This window comes from Equus caballus, chromosome 1 (genome assembly GCF_041296265.1).
Source record: "Equus caballus isolate H_3958 breed thoroughbred chromosome 1, TB-T2T, whole genome shotgun sequence".
NCBI classification, from domain to species: Eukaryota; Metazoa; Chordata; class Mammalia; order Perissodactyla; family Equidae; genus Equus; species Equus caballus.
The window spans coordinates 112,040,413-112,057,445 of NC_091684.1; the positions used below are offsets into that span (position 1 = coordinate 112,040,413).

The window sequence follows — 17,033 nt, forward strand, 5'->3', positions numbered from 1 at the left end:
GCTGTGCTGAGGGGCTGGTGAGTGACAGTGGATGGATGGTTGACAGATGGAGGGTTGGGAGTGGTTATTTTCTCTTCTCTGGGCTAAGTGCAGAAAAGCCTGGAATACACAGACCTTTAAGAATAGGTTATTCTGGGTAATTTGATTTTCTCTTTTAACTCAGCCTTTTTTTTAAAAAAAATCTTCGTTCTTGAAAAAGAACCTTCTGCTTCTCTTTCCCTGCCCTAGGAAGTACAAGATAGAGACTGAGACTGATTCTTTCACTGCCACCTGAGTACCACTTATCTGCTTGGTGGTCTGTTTGCAGAGAATGGAGGGTCTGGGCTGCAGCTAATCAGGCCTGTAGGAGCATTTGTGGTCAAGTGCATTGTTCTACCTAACCCTGCCTCCTTCTCCTCCTCCTCCGACTCCAAGTTGTCTTGAGTGGCAGGGTCTGTATTGGGTGGGCCCCTCCCATTCCCTGAGGATCTAGTTTATCACATGGTCCAGAAATTAGCACTCCCTTGCTGTCTTCCCTACTAGGCTATGTTAATTTGGGGGCTGGGCCTGGCTGGGGGCATCCTGTCTAATTTGTCTTTGTTTTCTCAGGGCCTAGCTCGATGCCTGACAGATAGTATGTGCTCAGTCAATATTTATTTAATACAGAAATCACTGAGAGCAGTGTATGCTTTCAGGTTAATGGAGTTTTTGTTAATGTCTTTATTGTGAGTTCTCTTCTTTAGTTTATGATTAAATTAAAGGCAGCATTTGTTTTTTTGGGAAAAAACCCCATCATACTATAAATCTCTTTTTATGTGATATTAATAGAAAATAGATTTAGGCAGGTGTAGGCTTTTCAGCTCAAGTCTAATACGAATTTTACATCTGAATTTATTGTCTCTGTCTTTTTTAAAATGAAGATGGGAGTCCTGGCTGAATTCACGACATTGTGAGTTTTGGAGTTGGTTAGTCGTATCTCAGGTCTGGTCCATTTGTTTCTTCCTAATAAACTGTGAAATGCCTTCTCTCGCTTTCATGGCATAGGGGAAGAAATGAGGAGGAAGGAAGGGGTTGACATGTGACAAGCCCAGCATACAACAAGGACAGTCAGGTGTTTGCGCAGTATCCTTGGTGTAAGTTACTTTGTTTGTAGCTCTCCGTCTGGTCTGAGGCCCCACTGGGGTTCACCTGTTTTATGCCCAGTGCTGACTTGGTTCCAGGCTGAGCTGCAGCAGTGGGATAGGAGCCCTAATCTCTAACTTGTCTAAATATTCTACAGTCACTTTCCAATCCTGCCAGTGTGAGCAAAGGAAGTAAAGTGTTGGCTTATAGTTATGAGGAAATGGACTGATGAGGCAAAGAAGAAAGTTGAGGATAAGGAAAGAGGAAGAAAGAATCAGAGAATGTGGAGGCCAGGTGGAGGCTAGAATAGTCTCAATGCAGGTGCTCAAGCAGGCTATGAAACCAAAATGGGAGGAAGTAGGTTTAGAATAAAGGAGACGGTGGTGGAAGAGGGTTCTCCAGACTCTCTCTCTTAAGCCCCGGATTCATATCGCACCCACAGAAACTCGGTCTCAACTTTCTTGGCAGAATTCCCTGTCTCTCTGAAGTGCCCTCACATATCCAGACCATCATTTCTCGGCAACATTGCCATTATTCACCTAGTTGCTCAAGCGAAAAACCTGTGAAGAATGTTAGACTGTTTTACTCTCCTTGCTTTTCACATTCTATGAAGTCTTCATTTATCCATTTCCCATCGCTGTCCTCCTCCCTTACATACCTCATTCTTCTCTCACTGAAATCCTCTCACCCTTCAAGGCCCAGCTAAAATATTCCTTCTTTGTGGTGCTTTTCTCAGCTCTACAATTAATATGCTCACCCTGCCTTCGTTTGCACAGCGTGCCACTTTTACTATTACCGAGCATTAATGTCATTCTGCTTTCTGTGGAAATCTGTAGTGAGAAAGGGATTTGAACAGATAGAGGAGAGAAAGTGGGGCAGGCAAATGGGTACTGGGCAAGAGTGTCACTGGGTAAGACCCTGAGAAGGTCACCAGGCTCCAAGACCTATATATACTGTCCAGGGACCATCTGCTCTGCGAACTTCTCGTGACAACCAGACGATAATGAGACTAGCTACAAATGACAGTCACAACTAATTTGCAATGACAATTAAATACTATGTAGACCCTAATGTTCATTTTGATATAAACAGCGGAGTCTTTCATTGTTTTCAAGATACTTTGGAAGTCAACTCATAATTAACACCTACTTCGTTAACTTCTTAGGAGAAATTATTCTTTCAGGGCCTTTTTGTAACTTATTATACTTGGAGAATGTATGTTACCTTCATTTCCTCACCAAAGTCAGCCTATGTGAGAAGTCACTTAGAATCAGGAGATTGCTTGGTGAGTGGGAATCACCACGAGAATAGATAGGTTCCACACCAAATGGCATCTGTCGTGCCATCCATCTCACAATAGGGATTGAGCTGCAAATGAGAACTGGACACACTCAAACTTTGTTTGCCAGGGCCTCCTACTTTCCATCTCCACATGCCAACCTGCCTCGCCAATGAAGCCAGGATTCTTAAAGTCTTGTGGCACAGGTTCTCTCTTCCCTCTGTAGGGTTCAAGGGCAGGTCCAAACCTTTACCTAAGCTTCCTTGTATGACCTCTTTCTTTTTTAGGTTGACACATGATGTTCTTAGTTATATTACCACTTTCAGTCAGACTAATATCCTATCACGGTTGCCCAACAGCCAGGTTGTCTCCTTTAGGTGACTTTGTATGTCTGGCCTCTGCTGAATGAAAGGTGGTCTTAAAGTTTCATTTTCATTGCTCTCGTTACTCAGACTTGGGACTTGAGAGGTGGCAAGGGCACATTACACTACTGCCGAACACCACTGCCACCTTGTACAGTCATCTGTTGCTTAACGACGGGGAGATGTTCTGAGAAACGCATGGTCAGATGACTTTGTCATTGTGCGAACATCATTGAGTGTACTTATACAAACCTAGATGATGTAGCCTACTAGACATCTAGCTATATGGTACTAATCTTATGAGACCACCATCATATATGTGGTCTGTTGTCGACTGAGACATCCTTATGCGCTGCGTGACTGTATTTAGTTAGTTGTTTAGAAGTCAGGCTCTTGTTAGATTGGAAGCTCCTGAAGAGTAGAGATGATGTCTTCTTCTTCTTCTCCCAGCCTTTCTGCAAACCTTGCTTATGTGAAATATACTGATTCATGTTGTCTCTGCAGTTAACTTTCAAGCCACAGACCACTCAGTGCTAGGTGCTGTGGGGGCCCTAAGAAAGTCACTTGGGTTGGGGAAAGGGGTGATATGTGGAGGCCCTGGGTAGGTAGGGTGAACTCTAGAGGACTTCCCAAATGTCAGTTTAAATGTGCAGAAGCTAAAGTTAAGGAGATTCAGAGTGAGAGCACCTTATTTTATCTTCTTTCTTTCTTACCTTGCTGTTTCTTCTCACTCTCTTCCCCAGGCAGCATCCCCCCTGTAGTTATTTCACATGGTCCTCTCTCACGCTTTGTAAAATCGGTTAAGTATTTAGTCAATACAGACAGTCACCTCTGGTTCCTGTCCCCTGCATTGAGGACAGAATTGAGATGAGACCCAGATACTGGAAAAAATGACCAATAATACGAGGCACTGTCTAGTCAGTGTTAGACAACTGGTTGAGGTGAGAGGGAGGGTGGTCGCTCTGAGTAGAAGGTCAGGAAAGGCTGGAGAGGATGCGTTTTGAGAATATGATTCAGATAGGTGGAGAGAAAAGCTGAGTAGTTAGGTTTTACATCCATGAGGCTAGAAAAACAGAAAGCTCTTAGCTTAGTATCTGGCAGTCACAAGTACCTAACAAGGACTCACTGTGATGATTATGATTGTATCTGTTAGTGTTGTTAGTTTTATTATGTTCTTCAGAATGAAATAGCCGGCTGAGGTTTAATGACTTGCCTAATGTCATCCAGCTAGTAAGTGTCCGAGCCAGGGTCTAAATCCAGGACTGCCTAAATCCAAAACTTGTGCACGAAACTATGTGTACAGTGAGTTTGGAAATGCAGTCCTGCGCCGTGGGAGAACTCAGAGCTGGGGGTTTAAAAAGCTGATCATCAAAGGAAGACACTTATTTTTCTGTGTCCACTGATCCCTTTTAATCGCAGGGATAACTATGGTGATCGAATGGGCTTATCATCATGGTCAGTAACTAATAATCCTGAATACAAGGATTATCACTCCCCATCATCCACATAATCCCAGAATGGGGTACAACTGACATTTCATTTGGCAGTTGGAGTTTTAAACAACTAGCTTTGGTGCTCGCTCATGTGGATGAGTTGAGTAATTTAGAGAAGTACCCTATTTGGATATTTCCAGAAACTCTGCTTGGCAACCACAAAACTTCAGTTTAGTGACCACAGAGAAGCAAAATGACAAACCGCTTTTGTAGGAAAGAAAACTTACAGTTTGCAAAATTAGACAAGTACATCTGTTTCTTTTCACTTCCATTACGTATGTATTCTTTACTGTTTTTGTTTTATCTCAAAAATCATTGCTCAGCATAATGGTGTTAGCGAGATGGGCATGTCAGCCATGTCCTAGGGTCCTTCGTGGACTTTGACATCTTTTTTTCTCCTAACAACCTGCAAGGTAAGTATCTTTTTTTGCCCCTTTTAGAGATGTTCCCATGTCTTGAATTTTAAGTAAATTTTTCAAGGACACAAAACTAGGAAGTAATAGAAGTGGAATTTGAATCCAGGTCTTGCTGACTCCAGAGCTTCATCTCCCACTGTGATTGAGTAGGGTATATGCACACGTGCACTTACACATACATGTGGCTTATATTTTGTATATTAGACAATATTCTAGGGTAACCACTTTTAGAGAACAACCTTAGGGGTGGGGGAAAACTAAATATGTATACCTTTGTTGTATGATCAATAACCTCCCAAAAAGGTGTGTAAAGACTGAATGTGAGTAGACTCAGCCATCTGGTCGACCTGAATTTTTCTGACCAGACATTCCAGTTTTGACCTGGAATTGCCATATGGGTCTTGAGTCTATCACTGCGTCCAGGCATGGCTTAATGGTCTGTCTAGCCGTCTGACCTCCTTTGCTCATTTTGCTGCTTCCTTTGCCCTGTAGGTATTTGTGTTTATGACTACTATCATCCAAAGTGTTCATGTTCTCGACAACCTATATGTGGGCTAAGTCATGAAGCAAATATGTATTATAAATATCATTTACTATACTCATATATTTTAACAGAGTATTTTTCAAAGACTATATAAGTGATCTTCTCAACCAACCTTTTACTCTTATTTAGCTCTCCTGGGTGTGGGTTTATGTCTTCTTCCACTGAAGTTTAAACATCCAGTGATTGCTTGGATTGTTTATAATTCAGCTTCCTGCGTGTTCTTCATGGTGAGATCCTTTGGACAGGCACATGGGAGCTGGTAATTGTATAAGATCACATTTCGTGTACACAAAAGGAAAATGTTGTTTGTCTACATCAATATCTTGCTCTTACGGTCCTTAAATAATCAACCCATCTATTCTAATATCTTCCCATATCCTGTTGAATTTTAATAAATTTGCATTCTTGCAGATTGGGGATTCTCATGTAAAGAGAATGCAAAGGATGTATTTCCTTCCCATACATTTCAGTTTAACAAGGTAGAATGGAAATATCAATGCAAATTTGCTGTCGTGAAACACACACACACACACACACACACGCAGAAACTGCTTATCTGCAAGGTGGCAGTGAGAGTTGTGTGAGAGATGACTAACCGCTTACTAATTTTCATGCCCAGATGTTAATGCTGTATTTCTGAATGTTTGTATGCAATTAGGCAGTTTTGTCATACGAAGACTTTTCATCATTGATGGTATTCAAAATTATTTGTCCTTTCCTGAGTATGTTCTTGGAAATTGTTTGAAATTGTTAAAACTAATGCTTAATGGATAAACAAACTGTGGTACACCCATACATGGAATACTATTCAGCAATAAAAAGGAATGAACTCTTGATACAGACAGCAACTTGAGTAGATTTCAGAAGCATCGTACTGAGTGAAAGACACCAGTGTCAAAAGATTTCATACTGTATGATTCCATTTCTAAGATATTCTGGAAAAGATGAAACTATATGGTGAAAACAGGTCAGTGTTTGCCATGGGTTGGGGGATGATTTGACCACAGTGGGATAGCGTGAAGGAGACTTTTGGGCTGAGGTGATAGAACTGTTCTGTGTCCTGATTGTGGTAGTGGATACACAAATACATACATCTGTTAAAAAGTCATAGCATTGTACACACATGCAAAAAGTCAATTTTACTGTGTATTTTCTTTAAAGTAAAATTTAAAAAAAAACCCAGTGCTCAATTATGCTTGTTGAGAACATCAAGAAAATCTCCCAATGATAGCAGGATACCAGGAATTCCTGAGGAGGAAAACATGAATTATGTTCTTTTTAATGAAAAACTCATTGATGTAGTTACTAGGTTTACAAAGATGGTGAAAATAATGCAGCTTCTACTTGGTGGCGAATTCCTTTGGCTCTATGCAGAGTGTAGGGGAACACTCAAAGTTATGTGTCCCCCAACGGCTGTAACTTGGTCCTCCTGTGCCTGTGTAGCTTTTCTGTTCTTCTTTATGGTGATCACTTTCCTTCCTTGGTGTGTATATATGGTGTGTGACAGTTACGGCGGCTGTGGGAACCATAACTTTAAGTTCTGTGACTTTTCTGTGAGTAAAACCAGCCATAATATTGAATTAATGTCGTTCTTCACATTTAATTTCCATATTGTTGTAAGTGGAAGACTTACCGAGTGTTTGAATAAAAGCTCTGTGTTCATTTTTGATAGCGTGTAATTGATGGTGGGGATGTGGACCAATTTTGTCACTTAATTAACGTTATCGTTAAGTCCGGTGAGGCCACCTTGGGGGAATGTATATGGTGTGCTGGTCTGAGAGGTGGTGCTTTTTCAGCCCCCAGCCCACCACTCTTCTGTTTGACAATGGAAGGCACCCGACCACCATGGTCCTCGGCTAATAACCACACACTTTACACAGATATTCTGATCCCAGCACCAGTAGTTTTGTGGAATTGCCTTCAAACAAGGTTGGTTAAATGGAGCACTGATTCATTTCATGAACTGGAGACACTAAGGGGGGTTCAGCCTGCCGAGGATCACAGAGCAGGTGTTACCTGTTGACTCTGCGTGTGAAGGTGCGGTTGGGCTGTTTTGGTTTTGTAAATCAGGCAGAAGAGGAATTGCTGAGCTTTCAGGAAATAGTAGCGTGTGCTGTAAAAGGCAAGAGGAGAAATCTTCGAAATTGGGAGACTTGAATAAGGTTCTGATTGTTGTCATAAAGTGGTCTTCAGATGGTCTTGTCCAACTCACCTGGGTGTCTTTTTACAAATGACAAAAGAGGAGGCACCCAGAACCAGAAGGGGGTTTAGGAAAGGGCCTGCTGCTGCCTCTTTTCCTGTCTGCCAACAGGTCAAGCCCACATTGAGAGGACTCTTGTCCTGGCTGGGCAGTGGTGGTACTTGCAGGGCCAGAGGGCTCTAGTGACTGAAGTGCTGGGACCCTTAGAGATGTGAAATCACCCATGATCCTGTGTGAATTAATCTGAGTGGAAGAATATTCACAGTCAGGGGACATTAGATTGGGGACTGATGGAGGAAGATGCAGATGCGAGAACCACAGATGCGAAGGGCCAGAGGGCCTCCACTCCTCATGGCGGGGGCTTGGGAGGCTCCACGCTGATGTGTGAGCAGGGCTCATTTCTGCCTGGTTGCAGCATTTCTTGATGTCACTGCGTACAGAGGGGATGGACCAGAGCGCTTCTGTCTGTTTCCAGCCCTTACCATCCCTCTTGGGGGCTAAAGAATTGCCCTCTTGCTCTGGAACCTGGGTCTGTTACTGCCTGAAGTTCCACCTGAGAGACAAAGAGAGTCTTGGAAGGCAGCCTGCCATCCAGGCAGGATCTCTGAATTGTGCCAGGACCTCCCTGACGGTTACTGTGGATGAGAAGGACCAAGGACCACAGGGCTTCTGGTCCCTACCTCCACCCGCAATGGTTCATGGTCATCTAAGCAATCTCTGCAGGGCTGCTGCCCACCTCTAAATTTGTCCATAACTTCAGAGTTAGCCAGCCTTCTTTGGAGGGAGAAATCTGTTGTTTTTTACACAAGATAATCAGCCCCAGCTAATGTGTCACATAGACACGAACATACCCAAAATGCAAGGAGGCCGTTTGCTCATCTCCCTTGCATTCTGCCTTTCCATGCAGGTGGCCGTACTCACATCTAGTCCAGAAACCTTCATAAAGTCCCAGAGCTCCTCTGGGTCCCTCCTTTGTGCATATCAAGCCTGTCACAAAGGAGATGTCTACTGTATCCCTTGCTAACTACTAAATGATGCTTGCTTCATTGCCCTGTGGAATCGTTTCCTGGGTCTCTGAGGCATATTTTAATGAGGAAATTTGGATTTCCTAGTTTTTGGTTGGCAAGTGTACAGTTGCTAGACTCAGGAAGGGATGGCTTGAAGAAGGTTCTTTCAGATCACGTTTTAAAGCATTTCCTACCTGACTGATAAGCTCGCCGGCCTTTCTGGTTCCTGAGCTGCCATTTCCCTCTGATGGCTGGGGGCCAGGCAGACTCACCCTGGGAGGGACCTCACGGGATGACCCTGCTGCTCTGGCTTCCTTCGCTACAAGCAAAGCTGCTCGAATATTAAACCTTGGGTGAACAAAGGATGCAGGAGAGAAAGCCTACATCCCAACAGGAGAGCCAAATGGGCCTTCTCCATGCTCTGATCAATGACTAAGAAGGCAGAGGCTGCAGCCAGACGGACTCCTTGTATTGCGAAGACTAGACACACACACAGAAAGGCAGCCCACATGTCTGACACTAAGTGTGCAGATGGCAGATTCAAAGGGAAAGACCTGATAAAGGATATCCTTGTAGGTTGCAATTCTTTTGCTTCTTTAAAGCAGGATTTTTTTCTTTTTATTTCCAGAATCTATGTGGAAGTGGGGATCTAAGTGCTTCTCTGACATCCCAACAATTTGAAGAACAATCTGTGAGTGACAGTCCTTAAAAACAAACAAACGCTCAAGTAAATATTGTAACTATTTCTTTATCAAATGTTTGGATCTGTATGTCTTTGCCTCTTTCATTTCTAAAGGATGCTGAATTGTATCCACTTACAAAGACAGGACTTGTGAATTATAGCTGGACAAGATGAATTCAGTGCCTATTGATTTGTCAGAGTGGGATAGATTCTTCTAAAAATACAGAGCAGCCATGAAATTGAGGGAGGTAGTACAGGCGGCAAAGCCCTTTTGAAGTGCTTTGAAACGTAGACAGGGAAACTCTCAAAAGAAGGCTGTCGAGAGTGACTTAGCCATGGGATCGATTAAGTGAATATCAAATATGTGGACGATAAATTATCTTATTTGTCCTTTCTCTTTGGAAAGACAAAAATTTGAACTGGTGCAAAACTCTAGGTCAAAGCTTTAATTGGATTCATTTAATAAATATTCAAAGATAAACAAATTTGATATTATGACCCTTAAGAGTTGACCCATTCCTGGAAAGGGAGGTGAACTGCATTGGGAGGAGGTGAGACTGTGAGGGTAAGAGGAGGGGACCCCAATGGAGGGGGCCAGGAAATGAAAGAAAAATATGCAAAAGGTGGGAGAGAGCTAGATAGAGCCAAAGTGAGTCACCTGTGGACACCTGTGTGGGATGGACGTGCAGCTCAGTGGGCGATCAGCTGAGTGGTTGTGAGCTGAAATGTTTTTATTACAGGCAGAGGAGGTGTACCAGAGGTGATGGGGCCTGGTGGGAAGTGGGGAGGAGAAGAGGGAGATGTGTTATATGTGAGTTTGGAATTGTGGACATGTGTTCCTGGGAGCCAGCCCCACAGCTGCACTTCTGCATGCTATTTCCCCTCTTGGTGCTCCACCATGAGTTATAGCATAAAGAATCCTGCAGAAGATGAATGCGTTTTATTTATACTGCTTATCTAATCCTTCTTGAAAAGTTAATATTGTGAAGATATTGCCATGATGGCCTCTGAATTCTGATAGCCTCCCACTGGAGAGAAATAGGAAAGAACAAGTTCACAGAGCAGTGTAACCAAGTCATCAAAGTGAGTGGGAGTGGGAGATGACACCTGCGGATTTGCCATTGTAGTGAACCAGTTATTTTTCCTTACATTAAGAACTGTTTCTGAAACTCCGTTCCTTGGGCCCAAGACAACTGACTAACTTACTTCTCCATCCGTGCAGACTCTCGGGGAAGCTGGAGATGGCTTGAGTAATCTGCCCAGCCCTTTCGCCTACCTCCTCACCATACACCTGAAGGAGGGCCGGAACCTGGTCATCCGAGATCGCTGTGGTAAGGCCGGGCTCTGCTATTCTGTTTGTGGTCTGCAGGCCTCTTTCTCTCTCCCCTTGTATCAACATTGTCAGTCAGTCTTATCCATCTCAGCGTGGTTTGCAGAGCTCAAATCTAGTCCTCTCCAAGTGTTGAAGAATTTGCAGCAAATATTTAGACACACTGAATCTTACTGTCCTTTTCTGCTATTAAATTCATAATAACCATCCTCATCCTCATCGCATAATACACGTAGATGGAAATGCCCTCTCAACCCCCCTCCTTCCTGTGCTAAAATCCCGCTGGCTCCCCTCCCTCAGGATAACATCTGTCCCTTGTATGTGATTGATTTGTTCTTTTCTACCTGTTTCTGTGCTTTTATACACACACACGCATACATGTACATACACACACATATATGCATACAAATATATATTTGAACTAAAATGATATTATAATGTCCATGTTATCCTGCTATAAGCTTTTTTTACTTCCCAAAATATATTCAAGAGTGATCATGCTTTTCTATGTAAACATGCCTTTCTTTTAAATTTTACGTAATATTCTGTGGTATGAAGTGGTATCTATTTCTCTCTTGATGACAGCTGTTTTGTTCCTACATTCTCAGCAGTATAAATGATGCTATAAATGAACATCCTATGTATTCCTTCGGATATAGATAAGAATATATCTTAGAAAAAAGATAGCATGTGTTTAAGAGCAGACAGTGGAGCCAGGCTGCCTGGGCTCCAATCTTGGCTTCTCCATTTCTTGCTGTTTGATTTACAAAATGCTCCTTGACTCTGTGACTTAGTTTCCTTACCTGTAAAATGAGGGTAGTCATATTAACCTACCTTATAGGCTCTTAGGAGGATGTATAGTAACTTATATAAAGGGCTTTAAAACTACATCTGGCTTCTAGCACTTAATAAGAGTTAATCGTTGTTAGCGGCTAGGACAGAACCTAGAAATGCAAGTCTGGGATCCACGGCATGCATGTTTTTAAATTTGAGAGAGACTGGCAAATTGCCCTCCAAAATGTACAAAGTATGCCCTCTCCTACACTGTTTATGTGTTCCCCGTCTTGTCACTGTTGAATAGTTACTTCTGTCACTCCTTAGTTTTCAACTGTCTCAAAGGTTGAGTGTCAACTGCGTTTCCTGGGTTATGATCATGATGAACGTGGCCACTTGTATTTCCTCTTCTGTGCATTTCTCTCTGTATCCTTTCCCCAGTTTTCAATTGAGCTTTTCCTTCTAAATTTTTGTAACTTTTAATAATTTTCAGCATTAACATTTGTTCATTGTATGTTGCAAATATTTTTCCCCTAGTCTGTTGCTTATCCCTCATTTTTATGGCCTCCTTTGGCCTTCAGAGGTTTTACATTTCATTGTAGGCAAACATGTCTGTTTTTCCTTTGCAATCTTTCTCATTTATTTTACTTAGTAGGCAGGACCTTTATATTCTAAAGAATTTTGTGTCTTTCTCCAGGTCTTGGCCAATTTCTCCTACTGCTTCCTTTCGACTCTGTGTTGAAACACCTCTGAAACAAAGGAAGGGCCTCCTAGACCCTTTCTTCTGTCTTCTGAGTCTCTTAGCTTTTCTTTCTCATTCTTCCCATGACTTTTTCCTTTTGGGAAGAAATCTCAGCCTGGTCTTCCAGCTTACTCAGTTTTCTTCCAGGTTACCATTGTGCTATTACATTTATCTATTGAGTTGTCATTGTTTTCATTTTTATAACAGCCTATTATTGTTTCATGAATGAGATGATGCCATCTTGTTTTTGAGAATACTAAGTCTACATTTAAAATCTCCCGTTCAGTGTTTTATCTCCTGGATATCAGCTGGTTGTGTCTGCTGCTCATCTTTTTATTTGTGTGATCCTGTTCCACCGTCTATGGATGCTATTTTTGCTTATTGCATCCTGCCTTCTCTGAGAGTGACGAGGGTGGGGACGTGCAGCCGGACAGGGTGAGCCAGTAGTTCAGGCTGGCTCCTTCTCATTCCTCCTAGTTATCACCTGCTACCTAAAGCCTTCCTCTCTGGGTCACTGCCCATGCTCACTGTTCCTGCTTGCAGTCAAGTGCCTTTGCTGGTCATTGCTTGGCACCAAGGGGAGACGACAGTTCTGGCCCACCCAGAGGCTTTGCGTATGCTGGGCCAACCAGCCACCCTGACAGTCACTCAGGCCATTTTCTGCTTTCCATATTTGCTGCCTCCAAGCTTGGAGAATTCCTGGCACACACCCTCCCAACCTCCCAGCGCACCTCCGCCCTGGTACCTTTTTTGCTTTGACTCTCTACTGCTCATGTTTTGGGACATGGATCCTTCCATCAATCTGATCTCGCCTGACTTCTGTCTTTCAGGGCTGTATAAAACATGCCCACTTTTTTTAAGAAAATAAAATTAGTCTCTCTTTCTCTCTCTCTTTCTGTGTCTTTTTGTATTTTCTCAATTGTAGGACTTCAAAGTAGTGAAAAAAATCTCATTTTATACCTATTGATAGATATTGTTTTCTATCAAAATCGTAATATCTTATCTATCAATTGTGCAACTTCTTGTATTCTGTCGTGTGCTATCGTTGTAAATGTATGCATTTTAATAGATATATCTCTTATGCTAGTTTTAATGATTGGGGCCGGATAGCATTTCACACCTGAAATAACATCTAAGGAACACGATCATAAACCAGTGTACAGTTACCCCCCACAGATGTCCTGACTCTTGCTCTGAACCTGCACAGTGTCCAGTGGGTGCTTCCGTCGAATAGCGATCATTATTGAGCTTATTTTTTGAAAACTTATCTGGCGATTAGAAGTGTGTTCTATGGAGGGAGTATTTAACTTTACTAGGAAAAAGTGTTCTAAACCTTTAAAAAACATGCTCTGTTTTAAATTTTTGGAAACCTCCAAACCTTTGGGGGTACACACAGGCCCTGGACCTCTTCTACAGGCCAGCTGCCCCATTTCCACTTTTCCCATCTTTTCTGGTTCTTTCTCCATCATTGACGTAAGTTACCTGGGAACACCACCGTTGATATGTCGTACTGATGCACTTACAGCAGATTCCTAGTAGATGGTCAGTAAACTTAGTAGATGATGAAGAAGCCATTGTGTATAGTAGAAAATGACTGAAACAATAGGGTTTTCGTGTTTGCTCCATATCTCGCTGTTTTAGGGCCAAAGGAGACACTGTCGTTTGTGCTCTAATCCCAGCCATTGTCATGTCTATCTGTATAGTTTCATCACAATTAAGACATCATATAACAATTTGGCTTTATGTTCTGTAAACCTAGTATTATCCAAGTGTAAGACCTAATAAGGAGTCTAAGGCATAAACTGTGCTGTTCTAGCACCCATTTCATTGATAAACATCAGTGACTCTTCTTGTCTGTTGTCTTTTATTTATTGGGAAGATTAATCGTTATCTGTTAAGAAAATAGCCCCCTCCCAGTCAGTTCTTTTTCTATACTTTGGTGTGTGGCATGCCTCCCTATACTGTGACTATATTAATTTCTGCTTCATTGTCACAAGTCTTAAGTTAGTGATCAGGGTATGTTCCAGAGCCCACTCAAGGTAAGGCAGCACGTGAATGTCCACGGGGATTTAAGCGGGGATGATCATTATCAGCTCGTGGTCTGCCATACCTGTCTCCTTTGTCTGGGACTGACTTTGCTTATCAATATGGCATTATGTTCTATGGAACCGAACCCAGTCTCAGAATTTTATCCAACAGAATTATATAGTTCTTTGGACCAATAGTTCTCAAACTTGAGTGAGCATCAGAATAACCCGGAGAGCATATGAAAATATACATTATCCCCATCCAGGTTTTCTGATTCAGCAGGTCTAGGGTGGGGCCCCAAAATTTGCATTTCCAACAAGTTCCCAGGTGATGCCAATGCTTTTGGCCCAGGAACCACACTTTGAGAACTGTTGCCCTGGGTGGTCTCTGTCTACCAGTGGGTATTGACGAATGAGGAGAAACCTATGCTTCTCCTGGTGGGTAAAGTGTAACTCTCTCTTAGCCACAAGATTTTCTTTTCCTAGGGCTGTACCTCATTATGTATGTGCTCTCCAGCATCTGTCTCAAACTTTCCTTTATTTGTATTCTCTGAACATAATGTAATTTGGTATTAGCCCAATTAACATAATTTGGTACAGAGAACTATGTGATATACCAAAGTACTAAATATAAAAGAATTTTTGAATTATCTGTGAATTTATTTTTTTATTCTTTATTTCTTTTATTCTTTATTTCTTTTTATTCTATATAACATGTTCTCCAATTCTGTGGATATAAGATCAATAGCTGATTGTCACAGTACTAAATATCCTTCAATATCCATTCAAATGGTACTTCTTCTGTGTAGTCTCTTATGTTTTTCACAGACACAGGCTCCCTCTCATCTCAATCCCATAAAAAATTTACCACTATAAAACATACACCTTTATCCTTAATTGGATAAATGACTGATCCTTCCTGTTAAGGTATTAGCACTCTATTAGTTGGGAGACAATTTTATTCATCTTTGTACACCCTACTATGCTGTATTGGTGGTTTGAACATAGAATGCTTTTAATAAATTTTAATTCTTCATTAGGGAAATCCAACTTAATTGCTAGACTTAAAGAAAAGGAGTACTAAAGGCTGTAGTAAGTGGGAAAACATCTTCCTAGAAGGGAACAGAGTTCATTCACTCACTCCTCTACGCAGCAGGCATGACTGAGTCACTTCAGAGAGATGAGCACTGCACCGGTTCGTGACTGGGACCTGGTGATTAAAGTCAGGAAGAAGGACTTACACGATTTTAGAAATTCGGCATATCATACAGATCACCTGCTTTAACTTCCGATTTAACAGAAGCTCCAATTCAGGAGACTGAAGAGCAGAGACTAAATGACTTGATCGAGGTCTTCTGGGGAGGCAGTGGTTGGGGCAGGACTCAGTGGACTGCGTGGCTCGATGGAACAGACAGAGGATTTGGACAGTACAGTTTGGGACTTCAATGGCAACTTACTCAACCTCTCTGAAATTTAACTTACCCTTCCGTAAAATGGGCATGATACAGCTTGCCTTGTAATGCAATTGTAAGAGTTGAAAGAAAGAAAGTATATATTGCATAGTGCCATACATATAGAAAAAAGTCAATAAATGATAGTGTGTTATTAATGAATAATAATAATGAAAATAGCCATGTTCCTGACTCTCAGTGCAGAACTTCTTCCTGTGTTCCATATCAATATCTGCATCCGTAACCTTGGGCACTTGGTCCTTAGCTTCTGTCAATTTGTCAGTACCCCGTGCCCTCTCTCCGTGCTCCATCTTCAGCATAGGAGTTTGCTTATATTTTATGTTCCTTATATATTGAATCGTGTGTTTAATGTTTCAGTCTAAAATATAACAGATCAAATTGATCAAATATTGATTTTCAGTTATGACGGGGAGGCCTTCAAAGGGTCCTTGATGTGCATTGCCTGCTTGACTATGGCGGAGCTGCTCTGGGATATGTTAGTCAATTGCACAGTCTCACTTTTGAATTTTGAGAGAGAAAAAAACACTGTTGATGAGTCATTCTCTGCTAAGGAAAGAGTTTGATATTTTCTTTGGATTGTTATATAATCGTTACTGCTTATGTAACTTTCCGTCTAGAACATGAATTGGCAAACTTTTTCTATACAGGGCCAGAAAATAAACATTTTAGGATTTATGGGCCATAAGAGCTCAGTTACAACTACTCAGCTCTGCTGGAGGAGTGCCAAACAGCCATCGATATTGTGTCAACTAATGGACACGATTGTGTTCCACTGCAACTTTATTTACAAAAACCACACAGTGGACTGGATTTGACCAGCGGCCAGTTTGCCCACCTTGGTCTAGAATATTATGATCTGATTTTGGATTTTTGCTTTAAGAAACGGCTTTTTAGAGTTGCAAAGTAAAAACTTCATTTAAAATAAAGGAGGTACAATCTAATCAGGAAGCGATCAAGAATTGAAGCTTGTGCTTTCCAGTTAAGTCTCTAGGAAACATTTCAGTGATATGACATAAAATAATGCAGAAAAACCTAGAGATATTGGGTAGGGAAAAGCCATTTTTTTTTTTCTGTGTTTTCACCAGGCAGTAAAGGGAAAGGTCTGGGTACCCCTGTCAGGAAAAGACATTTCTGACATACCTCAAGAAAGGGCGTTAGGAGGAGCTTGTAGGGTTTCTGACTCAGGATTGGAACTTCCGGTCACTTGGCCCTTCCAGAAACAAGTGGAGAGAAACTTCTCAGAAAGCAGAGCATCAGTTATCATGAGTTATCACAGCATCAGCCCAAGGGACTTCCTTGGTGGAAAGAGTGCTGTGGACATTTTATCTAGATCTCTTACTTCCTTGGCTCAAACACGGGGCTGGTTTGTGAAGTAGACGATCAAGATGGGATTTTGAGATTTTCTGGGGGTTTTGGTGAAGTTTTTTAAACTACAAGGTTGCTGATTGCTCTTTGGCCAGAATCTGGATGGAGCTCTGTCTTCGAAACAATACACAGGTTCAGCGGTGGTGCTGGGAAAGTAGTGTGTCGTCGTCACGCAGGGCATCTCAGGGTCTTAGTTTAGTTGTCAACGTCTCTATCCTTTGTACAGAATATGTGAGTGT

At 41.9% G+C, this 17,033-nt stretch overlaps 1 protein-coding gene across 7 annotated transcripts in view; it reads left to right on the forward strand.

The window, feature by feature from the left end:
- MCTP2 (multiple C2 and transmembrane domain containing 2) overlaps positions 1–17,033 on the forward strand; it is a 223,110-nt gene that overhangs the window by 48,137 nt on the left and 157,940 nt on the right. For all 7 annotated transcript variants that reach the window (XM_001488295.5, XM_005602819.4, XM_070267404.1 and 4 more), the window contains exons 3-4: positions 9,031–9,093; positions 10,307–10,415. In XM_001488295.5, coding sequence (XP_001488345.3) covers positions 9,031–9,093; positions 10,307–10,415 — 172 coding nt within the window. The remainder of the gene's footprint in view (positions 1–9,030; positions 9,094–10,306; positions 10,416–17,033) is intronic.